The sequence below is a fragment of the Capsicum annuum genome, chromosome 3, assembly GCF_002878395.1.
Source record: "Capsicum annuum cultivar UCD-10X-F1 chromosome 3, UCD10Xv1.1, whole genome shotgun sequence".
Lineage (NCBI taxonomy): Eukaryota > Viridiplantae > Streptophyta > Magnoliopsida > Solanales > Solanaceae > Capsicum > Capsicum annuum.
The window spans coordinates 262,010,751-262,037,057 of record NC_061113.1 but is presented as its reverse complement, the minus strand read 5'-3'; the positions used below and the strand labels follow the sequence as shown (position 1 = coordinate 262,037,057).

Below are 26,307 nucleotides of genomic sequence, written 5' to 3'. Positions count from 1 at the left end.
ATTAGTGCAACAAATAATAAAATTGTTAACCAATACTATAAGAGAAGTTGGCTCAAGCTCCTCGTTTTCTTCAAAACTAAAAAGGCCATAAATTTTTACCTGTGAAAGAAGAAAAGGAATGATGAAGAATTCGAAGTTAGTGTGGTCGGAGAGTAAGTTTGTCATGTCGATTGAAGGTTGAAGTCGAAAAGGAACTCGAAGCCCAACTATTTGTAGTCGGATGTTGAAGTCGCCGAGGATGGAAATGAGAAATTTACAGAACAGCTAGTTGGGAGAGAGTTGAGAGAAGGATGAGAGAGAGGTTGATTGAATTGAAGAAGGAAACTCGAACCCCAACTATTTGTTGTCGGGGGTTGAAGGGAGAAAAGAGGGGAACTCGAAACCCAACTATTTATTGCCGAAGGTAGAAGACATCGGGGGTTGAAGGGAGAAATTTTCCAGAACTGTTGGTTGGGAGAGAGTTGAGAGAAGCTGGAGAGAGAGAAGAGAGTGGTTGATTTGGATTGAAGAGGGGTGTGGGTTGGATTGATTTGTATTTTTGAAAAGATTAGAAAGTTTTGAAAATATTAATCAAGTCCACAATTAACTTAATCAAGTTTTCTAATGATGTTTGACCATATCTGTAGGTCAATGTCACCAATCCTTCATTCAAGACTTACAAGACACCTTTCCGTCAATTTTCTCTAGAAACAATAGTCTTAATCTTAAATAGTAGTAAGACAAAAAGTAAGTAAATAGTTTTTTTAAAGTAAAAGTAGATATGTGGAAACAATAATCTTTTTCAGACTTTATCTATCAATAAACTGAAAAAAGAAGAATCCAATGTCAAATTGAATTATTTCAATTATTTGGTCCATCGATCTAGAAATCCGCAAAGTTTCAATTTCAAAATCAATGTTAAAATCTCAAATTCCTTAATGAAAATATTAAGCAAGCAAAAATACCAACATGCAACACTAAGGAATGAAAAAGTAACCACAAATAATCAAGAACAACTAGAGACACTGATATATGAATAGAAAAAACTATATAATGAAGCAGAGTTTAATCTAATCTATATACTGAATTCAGAATCAAAATCTATCATAACAAAATGATACTTGAAGAGTAACCAAGCGTACTCCGAGAAAGAATGAAGCAAAACAGGTCGGAGAGACAGAGTATTGAATCATGAACTATCTTTACCTTGCATCTTCATTTCCTTAAGTCAACCACTCTTAAATTCAAGAATTTAATCATGATAATATTAGTAATTAAAGATCCCAAGTATGATAAAGAATTTAGTTTAGGGAAAGACAAAAGAGAGAGAGAAAAAAAAAGGGATGTCTACATTTGCTTGCTTCTTCTAAAACAAATTATATGGTCAAAAAGAAAATGAAAGTTTTGCAGTTATAGCAAAAAACTCATTGTTGACAAATGAATAACTTCAATATAGCTGCACCTGAAATCTTCAATCTTGAACGTCTCGGGCTTTAGTCCTGTAATTTGTGAAGAAATAATTTTGGTTTACGTTTAGATTGATTTAGAAGTTCAACATGAAATCCTTAAACTTTATTTCCTAGATTTTAGAAGGAACAATGACAATAGGTGCTAAACAAAGCGCCCACAGTGAAAGCATAACATTTTCTGCACGCAAAAGATATTAAAGTGGAATAAATTACACACCTAAATGATAGGTTTAATTAATCCTTAGATCTTTAGGAGAGGGAAAATGGCTTGTTCATTGATAAGTGTTGCTTCTTCTGTTGGTACTTCAATTGGGGTTTTGTAAATTATAGCTTTAACACCCACAGCGTTTATGGGCAAATCTTTGGATGTAACAAACCAGATTGGGTTTAGCCATTTGAATGTTAACCTCCAAGACCCATTTCGATTAATGTATGTTAATAAAAAAATATAAATCCTTTGTGTGTGTGTGTTTTGTTTTGTTTTCTTTTTTTTTTTGGTTTTAAAGATTGACTCTTTTTTGTGTTATTGATTTTAGGCACAAGCATTACTATGTGTAAGCAAAGCTCTAAAATGGTGGGACAAAACATATAAACCCAATATGGCAGTGTGATATTTTTCAAAAGTTAGACAACACTCTACTACCTACTGATCTCCCACTCTACTACTAATCTCCCACTTGAAAAGATAAAAAGCATACCTGAAGAAAATATTACAGGATAAATAAGTTAAGACTTAAGAATGAAAGAAGCAACCATGAATTAGAAAACCTAAAAATGAAAGAAATTGAAAAGATTACCTAAGTGGTCTTCTTGTAAAAAGCAGGTAATGTGTTCTATGTTAAGTTAGAAGTGGAGTAGCAAGATTGGCTTCTGTCCTTCTATTGTTGCAGGCTACATTTCCCTAGAAAGAACAAGATTCTAAGTTATTTTGGAGATTCTACATATCTTTATTCTTAAAGACTACAAGATTCAAAAGTTTTTTTACTTTCTTAAATTAACTCCATATTAAGTCAAAACCAGACAACCAAATTCAAACGGAGGGAGTAACTAAATTAAAGATGATCAATCTGTAGGCTTACCTTCATGTAGATATGGTAAATGAATATTTATACCTTTCACCACGAAATATTTCTACACAAATTTTAAGCAAAAAGAACTCGATAAATGAATATTTATACCTTTCACAACCAAAGAATAAATATTTGTGAAGTTCTTGTTGTGCTATCACAATCTATAACAATTTAAACAACATAACTGGCTCAAAACAGCAACACAAGTTGCCTGCTTCAAGTTGTTCTTATGGCTAAGAATAACTTGTTCTCATGGCTAAGAATAACAATATTTGTGACCATTGTAGCAAATTGATACAGAGGTTTTCGCTAGAGACTTCGAGAAGAACAAAGATACAAAACACGAAAAGGGGATGTGGTCAAACATCTTAGTCTTTTGCATCAGATGTAGTGGATCCAACACCAGAAATTGAGATAAAAAGTGTTTTTCTTGCTACTAAGCATTGATCTTGATGCAGGAAAACCTAGTTAAACATTAAGACTTTAGAGGTATGAATATATCAAATATAGCCATCTACAAAGAGAGTTAGCAAAAGGCCAATTTATATTAATCAAAAGGTGGTATAAAGGTTATTTCCGAAAGACCCTCGACTCAAGATATTTTTTACATAGTTTGAAAGAAATGCAACATGTCTTTTATTATATCAGGTAAACAGTTATATTAATCAAAAGGTGCGAAAGAGGTTGTATACAAGAAGGATACCAAAAAGTAAAGAACCTACAAATGATATGTTCTCCACAAAACACACTCAATCCTCTATACATTCTGGAACTACATGGGTGTGACAAAAAGAAACGAGGGATCGTAAAAAAATTCAAAAACAACTAAATAGATACATAATGGATCTTTGTTACATTGACCTAGTCAGGAAAAAAATCATAAAATTTGGAATTATTGTTTGCTATTTAGTCTAATTGAAAAGGATTTAAGTTAAAGAAAATAGATCAAATACCTTTCAACCATAGAGCATAGTTGGTCATAAACAACCTTCGTTTTTATTAAGACAACTTTTATTGGCAGGGAATTCAACCAAGTATGGAAAACCTGCTAAAAGTCTTCAAAATTAGCGCATTGCAGAAATCATAACAAGGTACAGAAGAAGCATTAAATCTTCTAATAGCAAAGATGATATGTTTATTTAATAGATGCAATCAAAATAACAAATGGTTTAAAAATAAAACCACCAAGTTCTGCACATTTGTTAAGTCCATAAGCAGCACCTTAAAATGACACTACGATTTTCTAAAAAAGGTGACACCTTTGACATAAACAAACTCAGCTTAAAAAAAAAAGGTTCACCTTCATGAAATCCAAGGAGCAACTTCACCTTCATGAAATACTGAGGAGCAACACCAGATAGATAAAAACATTCAGCTCCTTTAAAGTTAAACAAACACAATATCAACTACCACAGAGATCCACCAGTGAATGAACTGACGCCGACTTCCGAACTCCATACCACCGCCAGATCTAGATCGATCTAGATCTATACTCACTCAATCACACACATATTACAATATAAAGTAAAGAGTGATAGAGTACAATCTCCGCTTCTGTCATAATATCAACACCACAACCACCACCGAGTTCCATCGATCAATCAACTGAGGTAGTGGATTACAAAGCAAAGAGCGATCGAGTACCAACTCCACTTCTCTCTCTAGAAGTTTTCAATTACTAAAATGAAAATTAAACTGACCTCACCGGAAAACCAAGAGATTATCGACCTCAATTCCGATCTGATTAGAAAATAGTAAGCAAATCTATGAATTTCAGACATGAATGTATCAGAAAGTAAGGAAGTAAGGAAGGAAGTAAAATTTGAGATCCCCAATTTTCGTCAACTTTTCTCTGTAAGGTAAGAACAAATGGATTTGACGAAAGAAGAGACGTGGAAAGTAATATTGATTGGTAGTGTTATTGACGAAAATACCCACAAGTAAGACAAAATAGTAGAAACCAAAAGTTTTCATTTATAATAAGGAGTAAAATTAAACCCACCCCTTTCCCAATTTTCCTTCAGTTCACTAAACACTTCTCCATTCCTTCATATGTCCACCACAAATCCACAATCTTCTCCATCTTATTGTTAATTTTTTTTTTTTAAATTTGGTGTTAAAGTCTTCAAGCTTCAACGGGCTATCATTATAATTTTTCTTCATCGACTATTGGAGTGTGAATTGTAAAAAGGTATGCTTCAATTCTTCTTATCTTTTAGTTTAATTTTGTTTCCCTTAAACTTGCTTTTGTATATATTTTTTGATTTTGAACTAAGTAATTTAATATTCTAGTTTTATCTAGTAGATAACTTGCTAGTTAATATTATTTGGGAGGATGGGACAATGTTTCAAGTATTCATAATTTTTTTATTTGTTGAAATTTGAATATTAAGTGTGATGCGCTTGATTTTTATTTTAGTTTGAGGTTTCAATGAGCTTGGAGAAGTATTTTCGTAAAGTTTCAAAAATAAGTTCAACGTCTCAAAAATCAATCCCGACGAGATGAAGATGTTGATCAAATAATAATACCATCTCAGTTTTCTCAGAGACAAAAATTTGATGTAAATGATTTAAAGGCTGACCCCGCTGAAAGACCTCCGATTTTGAGTTATCCTCTGAATATTCATGATGAGATAAGAAGGGAATACATTCTAAAATGTCCTTTCCAACCTTGAGATCATGAGTTTCCTCAAACAGAATTTTCTAGAACTCCACATCGTTTTGTTTCTAAATTGTTTGATGAATATTTTAATTGGTTGGAATATAGTGTAAGTGCAGATGCAGCTTATTGTTTGCCTTGTTATTTATTTCAAGGTGAAAGCATTCATCAAGGTAGTGGTAATAAATTTTTGACGAAGGAATTTAGAAATTGGCACAGAAAAGATAGCTTTGCAACATACATTGGTCCTTCGAATAACATTCATAATCAATCAAAAAGGAAGTGTGAAGATCTTATGAGGGAAGAACAATATATTGAGGCTGTATTTTACAAGTTGGACGAGAAAAGTAAGAATGAATATCGAGTTCGGTTAAATACTTCAATCGATGTGGTACGATTTCTTCTAAATCAAGGTTTAGCACTCCGCGGTCATGATGAAAGTGAATCATCCTTGAACAACTTTCTTGGCTTGCGGATAGATGTGATGACATTAAACCTGATGTGTTAGAAAAAGCTCCAAAAAATAATAAAATGATTTCTCATTATATTCAAAAAGATATTGTGACCGCGTGTAAGATTGAAACAATCAAAGTTATAATAAAAGATTTAGATGGTGACTATTCTGCTTTGTTAGTTGATGAATTAAGAGACGTATCACACAAAGAGCAAATGGCTATTTGTTTATGATATGTTGATAAAAGTGGATTTGTGATGGAAGCATTTATTCGACTTGTTCTTATTAAAGATACTAGTGCTTTATCTCTAAAGAAAGCAATTGTGGATGTACTTGCTCACCATTCTTTCACATTAGATTATGTACGAGGGCAATGTTATGATGGAGCAAGAAATATGCAAGGTGAGTTAGGTGGTCTTAAAACATTAATTAGACAAGAAAGTAGATCGTCTCACTCAGTTCATTATTTTGCTCATCAACTTCAATTGACTCTTTTGCGGTTTCTACAAGGTGTGTTCAAATAAGAGAACTTGTATTATTGACTTCAAATATTTTGAATGTGTTGGGGGCTTCCTTTAAACGTGTGGATGAATTTCTAGAATCTCAAAAAGAAAAACTCCAAAAGGCATTAGATATGGGTGAGCTAGAAATGGGTAGAGGTTTGAATCAAGAACTTGGTCTTATTAAAGCCGGTGACACTCGTTGGGGATCTCACTACAAGTCGTTTGGAAACTTTATTAGTAAATTTGCCTCCATTGTTGATGTACTTGATTCTCTTATTGAAAATGCAAGTACTTCGGAAGAAAAAGCTAGCGCATCGGGATTTCTCAGAAGTTGTCAAACTTTTGAGACTATTTTCTTGTTGTATTTGATAACTGATGTTTTAGGAATCACAAATAATCTTAATGTGTCATTACAGAAAAAGGAACAAGATATTGCTAATGCCATGATTCTTGTAAAAGTAGCAAAGAGAAGACTGCAAACATTATGAGATAATGAATGGCATCCTATTTTAAAAAAGAATGTTGGTTGGGATTCGCTCAAAGAAAAGGTCGAGGCATTTTGTATCAACCATAGTATTCCATTACCTAATTATGATGAGCCATATGCTAACTCAGGGAGATCACGACGTAAAGTATTTGATTATACTACTTTGCACCATTATCGTGTGGATGTGTTTTATCAAATTATTGATTGGCAGCTACAAGAACTTAATAACCATTTTAATAAGGTGACAAATGATTTGATTAATGGTGTAGCTTGCTTGAATCCAATTGATACATTTTCTAGTTTTGATATCCTGATGACTTTGATGAGTTCCACTTGAGGGTTCTTGAGAATCAACTTGTTAATTATATTATTGATGTTCGTGATATTGATAAAAGATTCTCCAATTTAGGTGTACTTGGAGAACTTTCAAGAAAGTTGGTTGAGATAAAGAAGCATTTAACCTATCCTCTTGTATTTCTTTTAGTGAAGTTTGCTTTGCTTCTACCCATTGCCACTGCATCAGTTGAAAGAGCTTTTTTGGCAATGAAGTATATGAAGAATTTACTTGCCAATCTTTTTTGTCACCAGAAAATTTAAATCAAAGTGATATTCACTTTGATGGAAGAGAAGCATGCTCTGCCTCTTTTACAGACCTTTTTAAATAATTTGTGATTTTTTTCTAATTAATATAATTTTAAATAATAAAATTTGAATGACGAAATGAATAATTAATCATAACATTTCAAAGTGTAGATAAACAAAATATGAACTATGATAAAGAGGAGCTTGCTATGGTAGAGAAGCAACCACCATGGAAGAGAGCAAGAAACGAAAGAATAAGTTAAGAAAGGAAAAGGTATTTTAGGAGTTTCAAAAACATACAAGGAATAATAAAATAAATTATATGGTCAAACTTAAATAATTTCTAAGTCAAAAGCAATAAGTTGGGGTAGACCAACTTAAAGCTTTTGGCTTATTTTAGTTTACAAGCACTTATTTTTAAGTGCTTTTGTTGTTCGTCAAACACCCAAATAAGTCAAAAAATGCTATTAAGTTGGTTTGACCATGTTAAGCCGATCCAAACATGGGTTGTGGTGCAGTGGATGAGGCTGCTCCACCTTTAACCAAAGATCAAGGGTTCGACCCTGGATATGGAGAAAACTCTGTTGGGAGCGCTGCCACCTTAATGGGCCCTGCAACGCGTGATACGAATTAGTCGGGGCTCAGATGCGGGCTATGGAAAATTAAAAAAAATACCCTCTAAGTAAGCGTTTGACTATGAAAATCGAAATATTTTGAATTTGGAATTGGAGTTGTTGTGTTTGATCGTGAATATATAAATTAGAGTTGTTTTTGAAATTTTGTGAGAGAAATAGTAATGAAAAAAAAGTGAAAACAATTAAAACTAACTTTCAACTGTTTTCACTTCTCTAAATACAACTTGGGAGTTGTATTTGGAATGCAGAATTTCTAGTCAAATAATTCATGTGAAATCCTGGGTATGGATTCAAACTCCACATTAGAGATCGGGTGAATCTCAAAAATAGACCCAAATTGTGGTGGCTTTCAAATTTTAGCCCCAAATAAAAAAGTTTCCTTAAAATAGCCTTTATCTATTAACTAATATTTTTTGGGACAAAATTGTCTCCGATCAATGGAGTAAATTACATAAATGATCCTCATAATGAATAATAACTCCATATTTATATCTTTCAACTTTTTTTTTCTCTTTTTAATTTTACTTTAATTTTTATTTTGTATTTTCTCTTTTTATTTTTAGTTTTCTCAATCCTTACTTTTTCCCTTTTTCCTCTCAACTTCTTTTTTTTCTTTTTATTTTATATTATTTTTATTTTTTCTATTTTTTTTCATTTTTTTTTCTTTTTAATTTTTCTCAACCCTTACTTTCTTTTTTTTACACCTTTCAACATCTACTTTTATATAAAAAATGAAAAACTTTTTTTATTTTTCTCGACCTTTGTTTTTATTTAATCTTTCTTTTTTTTTTATTAACCTTTATTTTTTTTCCTATTCTCTCTCAACTTCTACATTTTCTTTGATTCTTCTTTTTTTAATATTTTTCCTCATTTTCTTCTTTTTCCGCAATTTTTATTATTTATGTTTTTTTCTTCGATTTTTTCCATTCAAGTTACAGCTCATGAGTAAGAGTTGACACTATCACAATATAAAGGCAAGACTTATGACTTTCGAACAATAGATTCATGGGTAAGAGTTGACATTACTATATTGTAGAGGCAAAACTTATGACTTTCAAACAACAAGTTATGTTTCATGGGCAAGAGTTGACACTATGATATTGTGATTTGATTTATGAAATATTTTATAACTCTTACCTTAGAGGCAAGACTTAGCTCAGAAACTTTCAAACAATAAATTATACCCCATGAGCAAGAGTTGACTCTACGACATTATGTTTTCATTTATGAGACGTTCTACAACTATTGCCTTAGAGGCAAGATTTAGCTTAAGGACTTTCAGATTACAAATTATAACCAACGGGCAAGAGTTGACTCTACCACATTATGTTTTCATTTATGAGATGTTCTACAAGTATTGTCTTAAAGGCAAAACTTATTAGCTCAAGGACTTTCAAACAACAAATTATGCCCCACGGGCAATAGTTGACTCTACCATGTTATATTTTCATTTATGAGATGTTCTATAACTATTGCCTTAGAGGCAAGACTTAGCTCAAGTACTTTCAAACAACAAATTATCCCCCACAGGCAAGAGTTGACTTTACCACGTTATGTTTTCATTTATGAGATGTTCTACAACTATTGCCTTAGAGGCAAGACTTAATTAGCTCAAGGACTTTCGAACTACAAATTATGCCCCACGGGCAAGAGTTGACTCTATCACGTTATGTTTTCATTTATGAGATGTTCTACAATTATTGCCTTAGAGGCAAGACTTAGCTCAAGGACTTTCAAACTACAAATTATGTCTCACGGGCAAGAGTTGACACTACCACGTTGTGTCTTTATTTATGAGATGTTCTACAACTCTTGCCTTAGAGGCAAGACTTAGCTCAAAGACTTTTAAACTATAAATTATACCCCACATGCAAGAGTTGACACTACCACGTTATGTCTTCATGTGTGGGATGTTCTACAACTCTTGCCTTAGAGGCAAGACTTAACTCAAGGACTTTTAAATAATAAATTATGCCTCACGGGGAAGAGTTGACACTACCGTGTTATGTCTTCATTTATGGGATGTTCTACAACTCTTGCCTTAGAGGCAAGATTTAGCTCAAGAGCTTTCAAATAATAAATTATGTCCCACGGACAAGAGTTGACACTACTAGATTATGTTTTTATTTATGAGATAAACTACAACTCTCGCCTTACAGACACAACTTGTCACAAGAATTTTCAAAGAACTTCATAACAACAATTCATGCCCTTAAATTTGCTTTGATGTCAAAAAAAAGAAGATCTCTTTGCAGATTATCCAATTTTTTATTTAATAGCAAAATATAATAGAAGTTGAGAAAAAAGAAAAAAAAATGATCAAATAAAACAGAGAAATAAAAAAAGTTTGAGAAAAAAAAAGGAAAGAAAAAATAAAGATCAAGAAAAAAGAGAACTGATAAAAACCAAAATAAAGTTTAAAGACAAACGAATTAAAAAAAAAATAATGCTTGAGAAAAAATAAAGGTTGAGACAAATGAATTAAAACATGAAAATAAAATTAAAGAAAAAAATAAAAATTAAAACTAATAAAAAATAGAACAATAAAATTAAAGAAAAAATAAAAAAGTGAAAATAATAAAAAATAGAATAATAAAATCAACGAAAAAAAAGTGAAAATAATAAAAAATTAAATTTGAGAAACAAATAAGTATGAAAAGTTTTAAAAAAATATTTGAGGCGTAGCGGGGTAAAATGATACTTGTACTATACTTAAAAAGTAAGAAAAGTTATTCTCTAAAAATATTTTTTATTGGGGTCCGTCATATAATTTATTGTTAGAGATCAAGCGCAGGCCCAAAGTCATTCGTCTTAATGCTGGCCTAAGCCCATAACATAGTCCATTCGGCCCATATAGCGCAACACCTCATCAGCTTCCCGCGCTCTCCAGAATTTTCTGGTACGTATCGACTCACAACTCATAAACCAACTTTTCAAAATCAAGAATTCTCTGGTGCAATCAACTTCCTTCTCGCCGCCACAACGTGTTACTTTCTCCTGAACCCAGTAGAACCTTTTTTCCAATACCTATAAATAACACCCACATCGCCATTCATTTACCATATCAAATATCATCAACAAAATCTCTCTGTAAAAAATAAACTCTCAAGAAAAAACTTTCGACCAACTTCCATTTCTTGAAAAAAAAATCTTTGCTAATGGCGAAAGCTGAAGGCAAATCAATTGGCATTGATCTCGGCACGACCTACAGTTGTGTTGGGGTTTGGCAAAATGATCGTGTTGAAATCATCCCAAATGATCAAGGCAACAGGACGACTCCATCCTACGTTGCTTTCACAGATACAGAGCGTCTCATCGGCGATGCAGCCAAGAATCAGGTTGCAATGAACCCCCAGAACACCGTTTTCGATGCTAAACGTTTGATCGGTCGAAGATTCTCCGACCCCTCTGTCCAAAGTGACATGAGGCACTGGCCGTTCAAGGTGGTTGCCGGTCAAGGTGACAAGCCCATGATCGTTGTTCAGTACAAGGGGGAGGAGAAGCAGTTCTCTCCTGAGGAGATTTCGTCAATGGTTTTGGTTAAAATGAAGGAGGTGGCGGAATCTTTCTTGGGGAGTACTGTAAAGAATGCTGTGGTTACTGTACCTGCTTATTTCAATGATTCTCAAAGGCAGGCTACTAAAGATGCAGGGGCTATTAGTGGTCTAAATGTGATGAGGATTATTAATGAGCCTACTGCTGCTGCAATTGCTTATGGTTTGGATAAGAAGGCCGCGAGTACTGGCGAAAAGAATGTGTTGATCTTTGATCTTGGTGGTGGAACTTTTGATGTTTCGCTGTTGACTATTGAGGAAGGGATTTTTGAAGTGAAGTCTACTGCTGGGGATACACATTTGGGTGGTGAAGATTTTGACAATAGACTTGTCAATCACTTTGCACAGGAGTTTAAGAGGAAGCATAAGAAGGATATTAGTGGCAACCCAAGGGCGCTGAGGCGATTGAGAACCGCCTGTGAGAGGGCGAAGAGGACACTGTCATCAACTGCTCAGACAACTATTGAGATTGATTCCTTGTATGAAGGGATCGATTTCTATGCTACGATAACCAGGGCGAGATTTGAAGAGATGAACATGGATCTTTTCAGGAAGTGTATGGAACCTGTGGAGAAATGTTTAAAGGATGCCAAGATTGACAAGGGTCATGTTCATGATGTGGTTCTTGTTGGTGGTTCCACTAGGATCCCAAAAGTACAGCAGCTGTTGCAAGATTTTTTCAATGGGAAGGAGCTTTGCAAGAGTATTAATCCTGATGAGGCCGTGGCTTATGGTGCTGCTGTTCAAGCTGCAATTTTGAGCGGAGAAGGTGACCAGAAAGTTCAAGATTTGCTGCTTCTTGATGTCACACCTCTCAGTCTTGGTATTGAGACTGCTGGTGGAGTGATGACAGTGTTGATTCCAAGAAACACTACAATTCCAACAAAGAAAGAACAGATCTTTTCGACCTACCAGGACAATCAACCAGGTGTGCTAGTTCAGGTGTTTGAAGGAGAGAGGCCTATGACTAAAGACAACAACCTTCTTGGAAAGTTTGAGCTGAAGGGTATTCCCCCAGCACCAAGAGGAGTGCCTCAGGTCAATGTCTGTTTCGACATTGATGCCAACGGTATCCTCAACGTGTCAGCTGAGGACAAGACTGCTGGTGTGAAGAACAAGATCACAATTACAAATGACAAAGGAAGGTTAAGCAAGGAAGAAATTGAGAGGATGGTTCAAGAAGCAGAGAAGTACAAGGCAGAGGATGAGTCCATGAAGAAAAAGGTCGAGGCGAAGAACTCACTGGAGAATTATGCTTACAACATGAGGAATACAGTGAAGGATGAGAAATTCTCAGGGAAATTGGATCCGTCCGACAAGCAGAAGATCGAGAAGGCTGTGGATGAGACGATTGAGTGGTTGGATGGGAACCAATTGGCTGAAGTAGATGAATTTGAGGACAAATTGAAGGAGTTGGAGAACTTGTGCAATCCAATAATTGCAAAGATGTACCAAGGTGGTGCTGGTGGAGATGTGCCCATGGGAGCTGATAGTGGAGCAGGTTATGGCCAAGGAGGATCTGCAGATAATGGTCCAGGCCCTAAAATTGAAGAAGTGGATTAAAGATGATATTTCTATTCTTCTGCACTTTGTGTACTATTTTAGATACTACTTTTGAGTTAGCTGATACTTGTGTCTTGTTAATGTTTGTGGGAACAATTACTATAACAGAGTTAGCTGATACTTGTGTCTTGTTAATGTTTGTGGGAACAATTACTATAACAGCTATGTAGATCTCTATGTCCTCAATAAAGCTTGTTTTTCATCTTAATTCTTATCCAACTTATGTGGTCTATTCTTGCTCCTTACCTGCAGTTGCCTGCAAAAAATGTGTTAGAAAATATGGTAGAAAATAACCAAATAGAAATGAAAGCTCTACTTCTGTAACTGTTTAGCTCAATTAGTTCGGCATATAGGTCATAAAGAGGTGTGTGGCATTAAAGATCGACGGATAATCTTTTCTGAAGAACATAAACAAGTGGTAACTAAATTTGTTCAAAGGTCTCTACTCTTTCAGCAATGAAAGAACAAACCTTCTCAACCTGAACAAGAAAAGCCCATTGAGAAAGATGATAATCTTCTTGGGAGTTTTTGAGTTAAAGGGTATTGCACACCAGCACCAAAGGGCTGTCACTGATCAATGTCTGCCTTGACATTGACGCTAACGGCGTACTGAATGCGTTAGCTGAAGAACAAGATCAACAAAAATGACGAAGGGAAGTTGAGGAAGAGGAAATCCAGAGAATGCTTCAAGAACCTGAGGGGTACAATGCCAAGGACGAAGCCATGAAGAAGAAGGTGGAGCCACAGAATGCATTAGAGAACAACTCCACCAAAAGCACATCACTTATGATGAGACCCTACAACTACCTGCCTGATGCCTCTATGAGAAAACTCACTTAAGACACTTTGGTCAGAAGGAAAAAGGAGGCATCATATTCTCTTGAAAAAAAAGAATTGTTTAGTGGATGTTGGAATTTAACCCTTTATTCTCACACTAGCATATAAATACATTTCCCTGTGTTTCAACAGTCAAGAATTGGTTAATTTCACCATTCAGAAGCATCATATATAAATCTTCATGTTGCCAGAAATATAAAAAAACCACTTTAACTAATCTGATAAGCTATTTCTTGATTGTGATATTATATGCCACCTTGTGTGCAACAACATTAGCGTTATTTTATCTTAAAAAGACAGACCTGCAACTGCACCAAAACTGATAAGCAGATTCCAAATGCTTAAACTATAGGACGAAGCATTCTGTTGTAGAAGTAATGATCGATTATGCAATTGCAGACTCTATAAATTCTTTTATCCTCTGCCCAAACGGGATTCTGCAATTGCTTAAGATTCGTTACGATCAAGACTTCAAAATACAGTCTTTTATCAGCTACTTGAGCTTTCCAAGTGACTGTTCTTGAAGATACAAGGAAAAGTTACCTAATGTATGTCTCTTTGGACAATCAGTGAATGATACTACTATCCTCAATTTGGATACTTGCAAATTTGTCAAGCATTCAGGATCCTACTTAGCATGAAATATAGAAATGTGTCACACATGGATGTCCTAATGATGCATTGTACTCGAGTTTCTATCGAGCATAAATTGGTTTGCTTTGTCTTTCAAATGCACTCCAGCTAGGTTGTTCACACGCACAAAGAAGGGAGAACCTTGCCAGAACTATTTTGGCCCCATCTCCGGGGATGGGCCATATTTTATACAAAGTTGAATGAAGATTAAAGGAAAAGGAGAAGGGAATAAAAATTGAGATTTAGCAGCATAACACCACCTAGAAGAAGATCCTATATAACAATCTCTTATACTCATCAAGAGTAGACATAGCTTATGAATAAAATAGTTCATCATTGAACACTTCCCATCTCCTATATTTCACTACTTTTACTTCTCTCCTTTCCAACAGGCTATACAGAAAGTGAAAGACTAGTGAGATCGAGAAAGACATTTAGCTCCAAAGAAAAATGAAGATTGCTTTCTTTCCTTGTCTCGCTATCCTGTTATGCATTCTAACAGTAACAACCAGAGCTCATGAAATTTCCCATACGTCAAAGAACAGAGATTTCCATGTCTCTAAACATCTTGTTAGTGCACCAAAAAGAAACAGTGCGAGTGCCGTTGCAGACATAAGTGGCAACATCAATAAGTTTGAGTTGGAAACCAATAGTTTTATACCAGATGTTGAGAAAAATCAGAGAGGAAAGGGATCAAATGGGGGTGGAAGTATTGCTCGCCAGCCACGTAATTCAGCTGTAACAGTTGAGCGGCCCTCCATCTTCATCTCAACTACTTATATCATTTCTTGCTTGCTGCTTCTCCTGGTTTTTCCCTTTGTAAAGATGATCTAAAAAGATAGAACAAGCATTTTCTTTCTTTTTTCAGCTATTCTCATTGCGGTTGTGACGTGATTTTGTGAGTGTATTATTCTTATGGTTTGTTTTGGTAGAGTTGTGAGTGTATTAATTCTTATGGTTTGTTTTGGTAGAGTTGTAAGTCTATTAGTGATCAGATGTGTTGTGTAACGTGCTAAGATTCACGATGCACCATACGAGGCTTTCTTCATCTCTCCTTTTCATTTTCCTCTTCCTCCTCCTTTGTTTGTATTCGTTTATTGCAGCAAAATATTATCAAATAGTCATGCGGAATTAATCAGAGGCAAGAATTGTTTCACTAACCGACCAGGCACTGTGATGGTGTTAGATTTGCTGCTACTTAACGTCACACCTCTCAGTCTTGGTATTGAAACTGCTGGTGGAGTGATGACAGTGTTGACTCCGAGAAACCAGGTGTGCTCATTCAGGTGTATGAAGGAGAGAGGGCTATGACAAAAGACAACAACTTTCTTGAAAAATTTGAGCTCAAGGGTATTCCACCAGTAACAAGAGGAGTGCCTCATATCAATGTATGTTTTGACATTGATGTTAACGGTACCCTCAACGTGTGGTACAGGTGGTGATGTGCCTATGGAAGGAAATGCCGATACTGGAGCTGGTTATGGCAAAGAAGGATCTGCAGATAGTGGTCTAGGGACTAAGATAGAGGAAGTGGATTAAAGATGATAATGTTACTCTGCTAGACATTTTTGTTTCAATGATCTACTTCATAAAGTAAATATGGGTCATTGTTGTTGATGTGCCTAGTATTAGTATGAGACAACAACTACTATGACACAGCTATGTAGACCTCTCCCTATGTTTTTCTAAATAAAACTCTTTCTTGTTTTAGTTTTACCAACCCCTTTGAGAGGTTTTGGAAAAGATACCTATTCTTTCTTCTTATATGCAATTTCTTACATATTATCTCATTAGCTGGTGCAGCACAATTAGGCACACCAATAACTAGGTTAGTTAAAGTTGAACTCACGAACTACCTTGAGAGGTTCATTTTCTCTCTCTAATTAGGCTACTTTGCATGAGGCCCTACATGCATGCTCTCTGAGAAAACTTCAGTTAGACTCTTTGAATACTGTGGTTATAAGTAAAAGAAAAAAAAATGAGGGTATCATATTCTCTTGAATTGGAATTTTACCCTTTATTCTCGCATTAGGATGTAATAAAATAGATTCTCCTACCCCCTTCAAGTTTCGACTGTCGAAGATATTTCATTTCACCTTTCACAAGCATCAATACATAACAACAAAAATTTTCTATGCTTTTTAATAGTCTTATCTAAAATACCAGAAAAACAAATGTTCCAACATGAAAAAGAAGATTTCAAATGCTTAAATTGAGACCTGAACTATTTTGATCCCATCTCGGAATCAATGGATATTAAAGGGAAAGGGAAGGAATCAAATTGAGCAAAAACAACAATAACAGACCCCCTATATAACAACCTCTTATACTCATCAAGTTTAGCCATAGCCTTTGGTCTATAGCTGAATATTTCATCATTGAACACTCTCCATACCATATATCCCCTATTTTTACTATTTTCTCCTTTTCCAAATTCCAACAGTTACTCAGAAAAGGAAAGACCAGTGAGACAAATAAAGACATTTAGTTCCAAAGAAAAATGAAGATTGCTTTCTTTCCTTGTTTAGTTATGCTGTTATGCACTCTAGCAGTAACAACCAGGGCATCAGAAACTTCTTACACGTTGAAAAATAGAGGTGCCCATGTGTCGAAACATCTTGCCGGTGCACCAGAAAGAAATAGTGAGAGTGCTGTTGCAGACATAAGTGGCAACACTAAAAAGATTGGGTTGGAAACCAAAGATTTTATACCGGATGTTGAAAAAAATCAGAGAGGAAGGGGCGCAAATGGGGGTGGAAGTACTGCTCGTCAGCCTCGTACTCTTGATAAAAATTCAGCTGGAATGCTAAAGCGGCCTTCCTTCACCCTGTCAACTACTTGTGTCATTTCTAGCTTTCTGCCTCTCCTGGTTCTGCCCTTCATCATTCCCTAAGATGTTCCAAAAAATAGCTCGAACATTTTCTTTCCTTTTTTCAGTTATCCTCGTTGTGGTCATGACTTAGTGTCCTATTCTGTTGGTTTATTTTTGTGGAGTTGTACGTCTACTAGTGAACAGCTGTGTCGTGTAATATGCTACAGATTGATGATGATGAATCATCTCTCGCATTTGTTTTCCTCTCCTCCTTATTTGTTTGCATCTGTGCGTATTTCAGCAAATATATGATCAAGTTTTCATGCATGCAGAACATAAACATGAAATAATGAGAACGAAGAACTCTATTACTAACCTATCTCCAGATTGTGTATACAAAGATATTCAAGAAAATTAATAAAAGATAATAGTCCAACTAATATTTCATGCTTCCCATCTACTGTTACAATCCTACAGAACAGAGCGGCGCGAAATTTTGATTCCAAGTTCTCTTAGACTAGTTTAGAGGAAGTTCTTTCAGGCTTTTCCTATGTCAAGGGAAAAAATTATACAATGAGTATGTGTACAGTGTCATTAAAAATTGCTCAATGGGTTGTCCTTAGTGTCGAATTGACACAAGATTTTATGTAGTATTAGCTCAACTTTGGTCTATGCAATACATATCAAGTTCTAGCTGTCGTAAACATGTTTTCACATTCAAGTACGAAAAAATTGAGGTCCCTCGCGGACACAAAACACTAGCAGTTTAGCTTCAGTATATAATCCATGCATCCTAGAAGCGGAAATAAAACTGATGTTCAGTGTGGAAACAAAAAAAGAACAAAGAAAAACCTCCAATGAAAAAAATAAAAAGAGTCTCTTTTACATGTTCAGCATTGAAAGTCCCAGTGGAAGCAGCACAGGAACTTGGCTTCTTTCAAATGTCATACAAGAACTTCTCGAAAAGCTTCATGTGTTCTGCTTGCAGTGAAATGGCAACTGATTGACTGCCATCATTGGTCGGACTTGGCAATATAAAACTTAAGCCTTCATAAGCAATACCACCAGGTCCCATAAATATTGGCCTGCCCCAGCCAAAATCAGCATCATGGATTGGCAGCCTAGACCAGCTAGTTATTCCTAAATTCGGGCACTTAAATGTATGTGCACCACGAACGAGTGCTTTCAAGTCAGGCTGCAATTCCAAATAATCAAGAGCTGATCTTAAGTAGTCGTTGTCCATTATAGCCAACTGATCATGAATTTTGCTGGCTGCATACCAAATAGGCTTCGATTGGAGATCACCAGCGACTGCAACAGGAGTGGCAGTGAATATCACATTGCCAAAATAGCCTGATGGGAGAGAAGGTCGGAGCCTAGCACGCCCATCAGTTGCTATGTACAACTTGGTTTCTTGATCCTGAGCTAGTCCTCGTGCCATACAAGTGGAGCGCCACACATGTCCTGCCAACATCTCATAGGAGCTGTAGTTAACTGTATTTCCATCTTCTTTGGACTTGGCTTTGAGGGCATTGATCTGGTCGCGGGTCAGTTTGAAGATGGACACACTAGTCTCAGGAACAGGTTCTGAGTTGGGAGCATTTTCTGCAGTTACCTTGAGAGTGGGAGGTGGCTGGTACTCGATGTGGGGGAACTTGGGCTGAGGTGGATCACGAGCACGGAGGAGGGTACGGTCAATGAAAGGTGGGATTGTGAGGTCCAGACCACGAGCCATATCGGACCATGTGTTGATGAAGTGAAGACCCGAAGCTCCATCTGCTGCGTGATGTTGCATGCCCACACCGAGGGAAACTCCCCCACATTTAAAATGTGTTATCTGTTCAACAAATTGATATATCAATACAAGTGATCATCCAAAAATTACGGGAAAAATCCCAAATCAAAATAGAAAACATGGAAAATTAAGGTGCAAGCAAACAGGATAAATTAGCGGTAACACTTGGGGTATGTTGTACCAAACAAACAAGTCAAAATAGAGGCATGACATAACACTTGGGGTATGTTTTTTACCAAGGAAATTACGCTCTTCGTTACTAATTAGTTGTCATTTTTATTAAAAATAAATATTCTTTAATATTTGTCATTTTACAAAATCATGCATAATTATTTTTTTTTTCACCTTTACTCTTAATCATAAATATGGAGATATATCGATGTATTACAAAAAAGAGAAGTGTTAATAGAAAAAATAATAAACAAAAATAATTTAGTTAATTTATTAAGTAGATAATTTTGTTTTAAAGAAAATGCAAATAGAAATGGTGACAATTATTTAGGTATTAAATCTAAGTTATAGTAAAAGGGGAGTGTGTGAAGAAATTGACAGATGGAAGCAGAGGTAGCTGGGAAAGGGAGAGATAAGCGGATGTAAGCGCAAAGCCACCAATTTTGACTTCCAAAAATAGTCAGTCTTGATTGTTTTTCACTTCATATGTTTATCAAAATTAAATTAAAGGGTCATTAAACTGAAAGTGATCTGAAATTTGAGTCTATACAGTATGCTTCTATCGTTTTTTTATGTGCGAGAGATGCGAGTATAAACTATGAATTTAAATTTTTTTTCTCTCTCAATTTACATGATAAAATTTGTCCGAACACCAAATTAAAAGAAAACAGTTTCTTTTTTAAAAAACTTATAGTACAAAAATACTGTCATAATAATAATAATTAAAAAAACACATTAAATTATTTTTAAATATAATAATGTGTCTTCCCTTTTCTTATTAATACTCAGAAAAGGATTTGAAGAGAGAAATTTGGACCACTAATTTATGGGATTTAAAACCTGCTGCCCACCAGGAATTGAGGCTAAAACTAATTCTGGCATTCAACAACTCTTATTACTTTGGAAATGTTTGATAATCCCTTTCGTTGCTTTTTAGTTGTCAGACAAGATTTTACTCAACCCTTTAAAAAAAATTAATTAGGAATTTAATTTGACTCATGTATTTTTTATTAATTCTTTAATCTCTATTTATTTATGTGTCTTTTAATTCTAAAATAATTAATATTTAGAGTAAAGTAGAAAAACATAATTAATTCACTTTCAATTTTTAAACGGGTAAAATTCAGAAATAGCATCCTTATCCCCTTAATTATGAGTTTCATAATTAAATATTATAAAAAATTATATTTTATATTTTTGCAAACTATTGCTACAAAAATTCAAATACATATAATTTTTACTGTTCTTATGATCGATATGTATTTTGTATTTTTGTAAACTGTTGCTACAAAAATACAAATACATATGCTACAAAATGTAATTTGATAAAAGTGTTGCTATTTTTTGTAATTTAATACTTAAGTATGTTATTTTATGTATTTTTTCCTTTTTAAATTGACAAGTGTTTAGAAGCAAAACTAACACATATGAAAATTAAAAGGAACGGAGAGAAGAAACAATCTCTGCACCTCTAGATCTGCAAAATACTTCGAAAATGGAACACTTGATTAAGTTAACTTGATCATCATTCCATATGCTTCCAGATCTGACACTATACATTCTTTATGTTTGATTAAATATGTAATTTAAGTATATAAATTCGATTTTTTAGATTCAATTATACTATAATATTCTTTTTATATATATATAATATCTTAAAAAAATATTTAAATTTTATGATTTCAAACATATTTATGTTAGTATTTTACATAAAGAAGTGTCATTAAACAAAATTGAAAATATTAAAAATTTCTATAAATATACAAACAACTTGAGACAAATGAAGCATTAGTTTGCCTACTTCTTTTGACCTTCGTACAAAGGAGGACCAAAATAAGTACTCCTCTATTTTACTTATCCCAAATTTTCTAATTTAATTTTTTATTTTTCATAAATTAAGAAAAATAATTTTTTCTTATATTTTATTTTTTACATTAATTATTTTTTTAAATTAAAATATAAATATTATTTAATAAAAATATTACTAATAATTTTTTAATTAATGTACTAAATTAAATTGAGAAAGGTAAAATAGCACGGATGGAGTATTTGCCTGCCTCTATTGGTATTCCTATTCGAAGCAACGGATAGCCCTATTTCTAGTAGCACCATTCCTTTTATTTCATGTATCTTATTGCCACACGGCACAAATATTAAGAAAATAAGATTTCCCCCCCCTCTTATCTAAAACTATAAGGGAGGAGTATAAAGTAACGACACATTATCTAAATCTTGAAAGTTATAAACATACATATCATCCGATATGCTGGAACTAGAAAATCCAAAAAATTACTCTTAAGTCTCAATTCTTATGGTACTTTTCATTTCTCCCAAGCCAATTTAACTAATATTAGAGTTAATAAATTGAATTAGATTAATTTAAAATTTTAAAATTAAAATTTAAATATTCAAAACTATACTAAAAATATTAATAAATATTTATTTGTAATATCACTTTTATGTTACTACATTTCTTTTTAAACTAGTATTGAAATATTTTATTTGGACCGAGAACCGCAAACAATCTCTCCATAATCGAAAATCTATCTCTATACTTTCCACAATATAGGAATTGTGTCTATGTACGTATCACTCTCCAAGATCACACAATTGAGATTACCTAAACATATTATTATCGTTATTATTAACATTATAGCTTGTAATTTTTAAAATGATAACATCATAAAATACACTTTTTCTGTCTTAATTCATGTGCTGTTTGAATTTCAAAATTTAAACAAGTTTATCTTTGACTTTAATTTCTTATATATCTTTTAAATATTTTGTGACTTCTAATATTTTTTACCTAGTTTTCAAACATATAATTTTATTTCAAAAAGTTGAAAATTCCATGCTTAAATTTACTGTCAAATTTAAACTTTTTAATCCCTAAGAATTGAAGCTGAAGAATTTCATACAAATTAAGACCAAAAAAAAAGAGTAGATTTTAAAATGTTAGGTAAAAATTCACGTCATTTAAGTGAGGAAAAAAATTGTGCATGAATTAAGACGCATATACTAAAGAAAAGGGAAAGTAGAACAGAAATAGTCGGAGTAGATAATTAAAGGGGTTTAGCATTTTAGGCATCCGAGCAATTACTCCCTCGTCTCATTTTAGTTCTATCACCATACTAAAAATATTTCCTAAATTACTCATTCACTTATTAATATTAAATTAAGATAAAATTAATTAAATTTTTTTTATTTTATCCCTATAATTAATACTCTTTACAACAAGAATAACATACCAATATATTCAAGTAATGGCCCATTACAGAGTACTACAATAAATTATTTATTTGAAATCACAATCATTATTTATTTCGATAGACAAAGTAACGGCCCATTACACAGTACTACGATAAATTATTTCAACCTAAACAAAGCACTCCTCCCTTCCGGTGTGAAGATGCACTCCTATCCACTAATCATCTATCTTATAATTACGGCATATCATACCTAATCACTTTACTATATATTAATACTTTCGAAAGTATAAAAACAATTTTATACAGTGTCAAAAAAATATTTTAAAAATAAATTAATAAAATTATCATTCTTATTTACTTATGATTTTTTAAGAGCCCTGCAAAAATGAAAGCATCAACTAAATATGAACATTAGTCAAGGTAACCAAAAACGTACCTGCAACACTAACAGAGCATACGATTCAATTCCTTGTGAGTAATCAACGGCCGGAATAAGCCGTCGGAGCTCCAACGTCGGTGCAAAATCACCAAAATCATCGACTACACCATCAGATTCAGCTTCCACAAAAAGCACACCTTGTCCTTTACAATCAATCTCAATACGTCCATCTTCATCCCTGCATAACCTCCCTCCCATCGGATAAAACGGCACTAATGCTCTACTAAGCGCATCCTTCAGCACTTTTCCGTCGAAAAAATTTGCGGATCCATTCGGTCTATAAAAATAAACACTCGGAGTATGGAAATTAGGAACCACTAAATCAACATTAGAGTTCCATAGCCGTATTTGCGGCGTCTCCGTTGCCGGCTGCACCATCGTCGATTCTCTCACCTCGATCTTCATCTCTGTAAGCACAAAAAACTTCTCACAAATTACTAATTATTCATTTTCATTTTTTTTCATAAAAATGAAATTAATTTGAATAGAAAATGAATTTACCTTGTAAAAAAAGGAGGAACAGATGGTGTAGTTGAGCTTTTTGCCTTAAAGTTATGGGTGATAATATGGTTGGGAGTGGGTTGAGAAATATATAGTACTACTATATAATATAATCAACTGAAACTATGAAAAGTAGGAGTTTCTTATATAGTAAAGTAATGGGGGGAAGTGGTACTTGTTATTTCAGGATTATTATTTTTTTAAAATATATTTTGGAGTTGCAAAACCAACTTCACCTACCGCGCCTATCCGACGTGGCTAATTTCACTAATGTCCTACTCACATACCAACTAAACATTTGTAGCGTTACTTTCTTTTCCTTTTTTTCTCTTTATAAATTTATTTATCTCAAATTAGTTGTCATGTTTTATTTTATAATTGTCTGTTAAATTAATTTTTTCAGTTAAATTGGTTTGTCTTAATTTTAAAACTAAAAATATGATAATAAAAAATTACATTAAAAAGTACTATAAATTTTATTTTTTATATTAATTTAAAGAGAAAGTAAGTGTTGATCAAAAATCACATAATTTATCTTTCGACAAATATTATAGAGCAGAGGGTACTCAAGTAATGATGAAATAAGTGTAGCAGCAAGCTAACACAATTTCTTTCTTTGTTGGATTCTACCTGGTGTCATAATCTACTTTGAAGCTCGATCGAATTTAGATTTATATCAAAAAGTTTTACACATTTGAGGTATAAAGCTCACTAATAAAGATTACGATTAAATATCAAAAACTTTAAACCCAAAACCTCTTATTAAGGATGATAGAGTATTTTTCCTTCCATCACGACCCTTATTTTGTTAAATATCTTTCTAGTTAAATACCACTTCAGTAATTGACAAAAAAAAAAAAAAACAAGGGATGTAGACTTCTTCACAAAGCAAATATGACTTTTTTTTTTTTATAAAATATATAAAAAAAAAATTGAAACAAATTGAGTTTTATCAAAATGGCCAGTAGTTAAAACCAAATACCATAATAATCCTAGCTATGACTAATTATGTCTTAATATATGTATATAAAATAGTAGCTGATTGCTTACGGAATCCGATTTTTTGTAATATGAATGGAAAAATAATTAAACCCAAATTATGAAACTATTGAAATCTGTTATAATAAGTACCAAACGCAAAAATAAGTAATGGAAGCAACTGTGGTGGGGTGAAGTTGGAGAAGGTTGGTGAGATGGTGACCTATAAAACTTTGGTTGACAAATGTCTCCAACACAGCATTTTACTAAAACTTTGTTTTTTTTTTCCTCTCTCACAAAAAGATAAGAATAAAGTGACAAGTGAGTTACTCGTCCAGTCGGGTTGATTATGTAATAATACAATTAATAATAACCCTTTTTAATATAATTCATTTGCTATTATATCTGAAACAAGATTTTCTGTATGTGCAATTAAGAAGAACAACTATAGATTTCTTGTCAACTGAAGAAAAAGTGACAAGTTGGGCAGGGGTGCAGAAATTCTTTGCAAAGAAAACATATATTATAAGGTAACTAATTTTATCATACATAAAAGTCGTAATAGTTGCCTTCACAGGGGTTGGTGAACACTTCTTAATCACTCAACTCTTCTCTGTCATCATCAATTAATACAAATTATTTTAAAAACAAAAAATTATACTAATAATTATGGCGTATGAATATATCTTTACGCATTCGCATATCAATTGAATGACCATTCACTGAAGTTAAGGGCCTGTTTCGCCATGTATATTTTTCTTTTCTTTCCGAAAATTTTTTTCGGAGTTGAAAATTACGGTGTTTGGTCATGAAATTTTGAAAAATAATTTCGGAATAAAATTCCGAAAATAGAAAACAACTTTTTGTTGTTTTCCCTGTTTTCCACTTCCAATTTCAACTTCCATTATTATTACATATAACCTCAATCTTTAAATTTTTACACAAATCTCTCTTCTTAACTAAATTCCATAATTTTTTTAAAAAGATCAAATTCAATAAAATAATTAATTCAAGTGAAAATAATTAAGAATTTTCATCAACAAATTTAAGAATATATAAAATATATTTATATCTATCAATCATATTTATCAAAATATATTTTTCTCTATTTAATCGATTATGGTTAGATAAACTTATTTAGCTCGTACTTGTAATATTTTTATTCAAATTGTAGAAGAATAACAATCATAATAATTAGTTTATTGTTAATTATTTTATGAATTGAAGACATATAAATTATTTTCTCAACATTTGGTTGTATGTTAGTAGGTAATTTGTAGTTGGGTGATTTTGATAATTTTTAAAATTTGGGGGCATAAAATCATATTTTTTAAAAAAAATTCAAAAGTCTAAAAAAAAATTTCAAAAAGATATGATCAAACACAATTTCAACTCCAACTCCAACTCCGAAAAAAAATAATTTTTATATATCCTTCACCTACCAAAGTAATTTGATTTTGTTGGGTAGATGGAAAAGTTCATCTTTTCTGTTTTCTTTTCCACATGGCTATCTTAATGCCTATTAATCAAGGATAAGTCAATGTCTCTACTCTCCACGATTTCAAGTTTTCTCACACGCACTGCTTTTAGAAGAAAGACAAACACAAGGAAATCGAAATTTAATACTGTGCTAATTCAACACTGTTTTTAACTTATAAAACAAAATCACTAATCTGAGAGAGAGAGATAAATAAATTATTTCTTTTATACCCACGTTGATTAATTTATTTCGCATCGTAGTCAAGAAATCCTGTGAATGAACAGCTTATTGGACGGTAATCTTATTTTATATTTTTCTTTATTTAATCATATAGTCTGAAATCTACCTAATGAACTAATTCAAATTCATATTGTGCTGAAAGATTAATTCAAAGGAAAGTGTTTCATTCATTTTTGCGTTCTTTGTTCTATTTTAACTGTCATTTTAGTTTTTTTTCATGCCACTAAAAAGTACTCCTAATAAGTATAAAACATGGT

General features: G+C 33.2%; 4 protein-coding genes and 1 long non-coding RNA gene across 7 annotated transcripts; 3 read left to right on the top strand and 2 right to left on the bottom strand.

The window, feature by feature from the left end:
- Nucleotides 1–1,262: 1,262 nt before the first annotated feature.
- Nucleotides 1,263–8,210, bottom strand: LOC124897224. Its single transcript, XR_007053940.1, has 4 exons — nt 3,819–8,210; nt 3,472–3,563; nt 2,246–2,349; nt 1,263–1,478 (listed from the first exon to the last, which is right to left on the bottom strand). It is a non-coding gene; the product is annotated as an uncharacterized LOC124897224 (long non-coding RNA).
- Nucleotides 8,211–10,909: 2,699 nt separating this feature from the next.
- On the top strand, nt 10,910–13,197 carry LOC107862051 (heat shock 70 kDa protein). The gene is given in 1 exon segment (NM_001324829.1): nt 10,910–13,197. A coding segment is annotated over 1 exon segment (1,959 nt). The 5' UTR covers nt 10,910–10,996; the 3' UTR covers nt 12,956–13,197.
- A 1,678-nt stretch (nt 13,198–14,875) lies between these two features.
- LOC107864752 (endoplasmic reticulum chaperone BIP1) lies at nt 14,876–15,964 on the top strand. The gene is made up of 3 exons (XM_016711183.2): nt 14,876–15,232; nt 15,712–15,775; nt 15,861–15,964. The coding sequence occupies exons 1-3, from the start codon at nt 14,876–14,878 to the stop codon at nt 15,962–15,964; spliced, it is 525 nt and encodes a 174-aa protein (XP_016566669.2).
- A 402-nt stretch (nt 15,965–16,366) lies between these two features.
- On the top strand, nt 16,367–17,612 carry LOC124897222. Its single transcript, XM_047409944.1, has one exon. It carries the CDS (start codon nt 16,926–16,928, stop codon nt 17,316–17,318), a length of 393 nt encoding a protein of 130 aa, XP_047265900.1. The 5' UTR covers nt 16,367–16,925; the 3' UTR covers nt 17,319–17,612.
- A 320-nt stretch (nt 17,613–17,932) lies between these two features.
- LOC107862050 (shikimate O-hydroxycinnamoyltransferase) lies at nt 17,933–23,514 on the bottom strand. 3 transcript variants are annotated; one of them, XM_016707492.2, is made up of 3 exons: nt 23,353–23,514; nt 22,849–23,258; nt 17,933–19,074 (listed from the first exon to the last, which is right to left on the bottom strand). In XM_016707492.2, exons 2-3 carry the CDS (start codon nt 23,254–23,256, stop codon nt 18,175–18,177), a joined length of 1,308 nt encoding a protein of 435 aa, XP_016562978.1. In that variant the 5' UTR covers nt 23,257–23,258; nt 23,353–23,514; the 3' UTR covers nt 17,933–18,174. The 3 variants fall into 3 exon arrangements, with proteins under 3 accessions (XP_016562978.1, XP_016562979.1, NP_001311756.1); XM_016707493.2 differs by having other exon boundaries at nt 22,849–23,274; nt 23,353–23,490; NM_001324827.1 differs by lacking the exon at nt 23,353–23,514 and having other exon boundaries at nt 18,175–19,074; nt 22,849–23,256.
- Between the last annotated feature and the right edge of the window lie 2,793 nt (nt 23,515–26,307).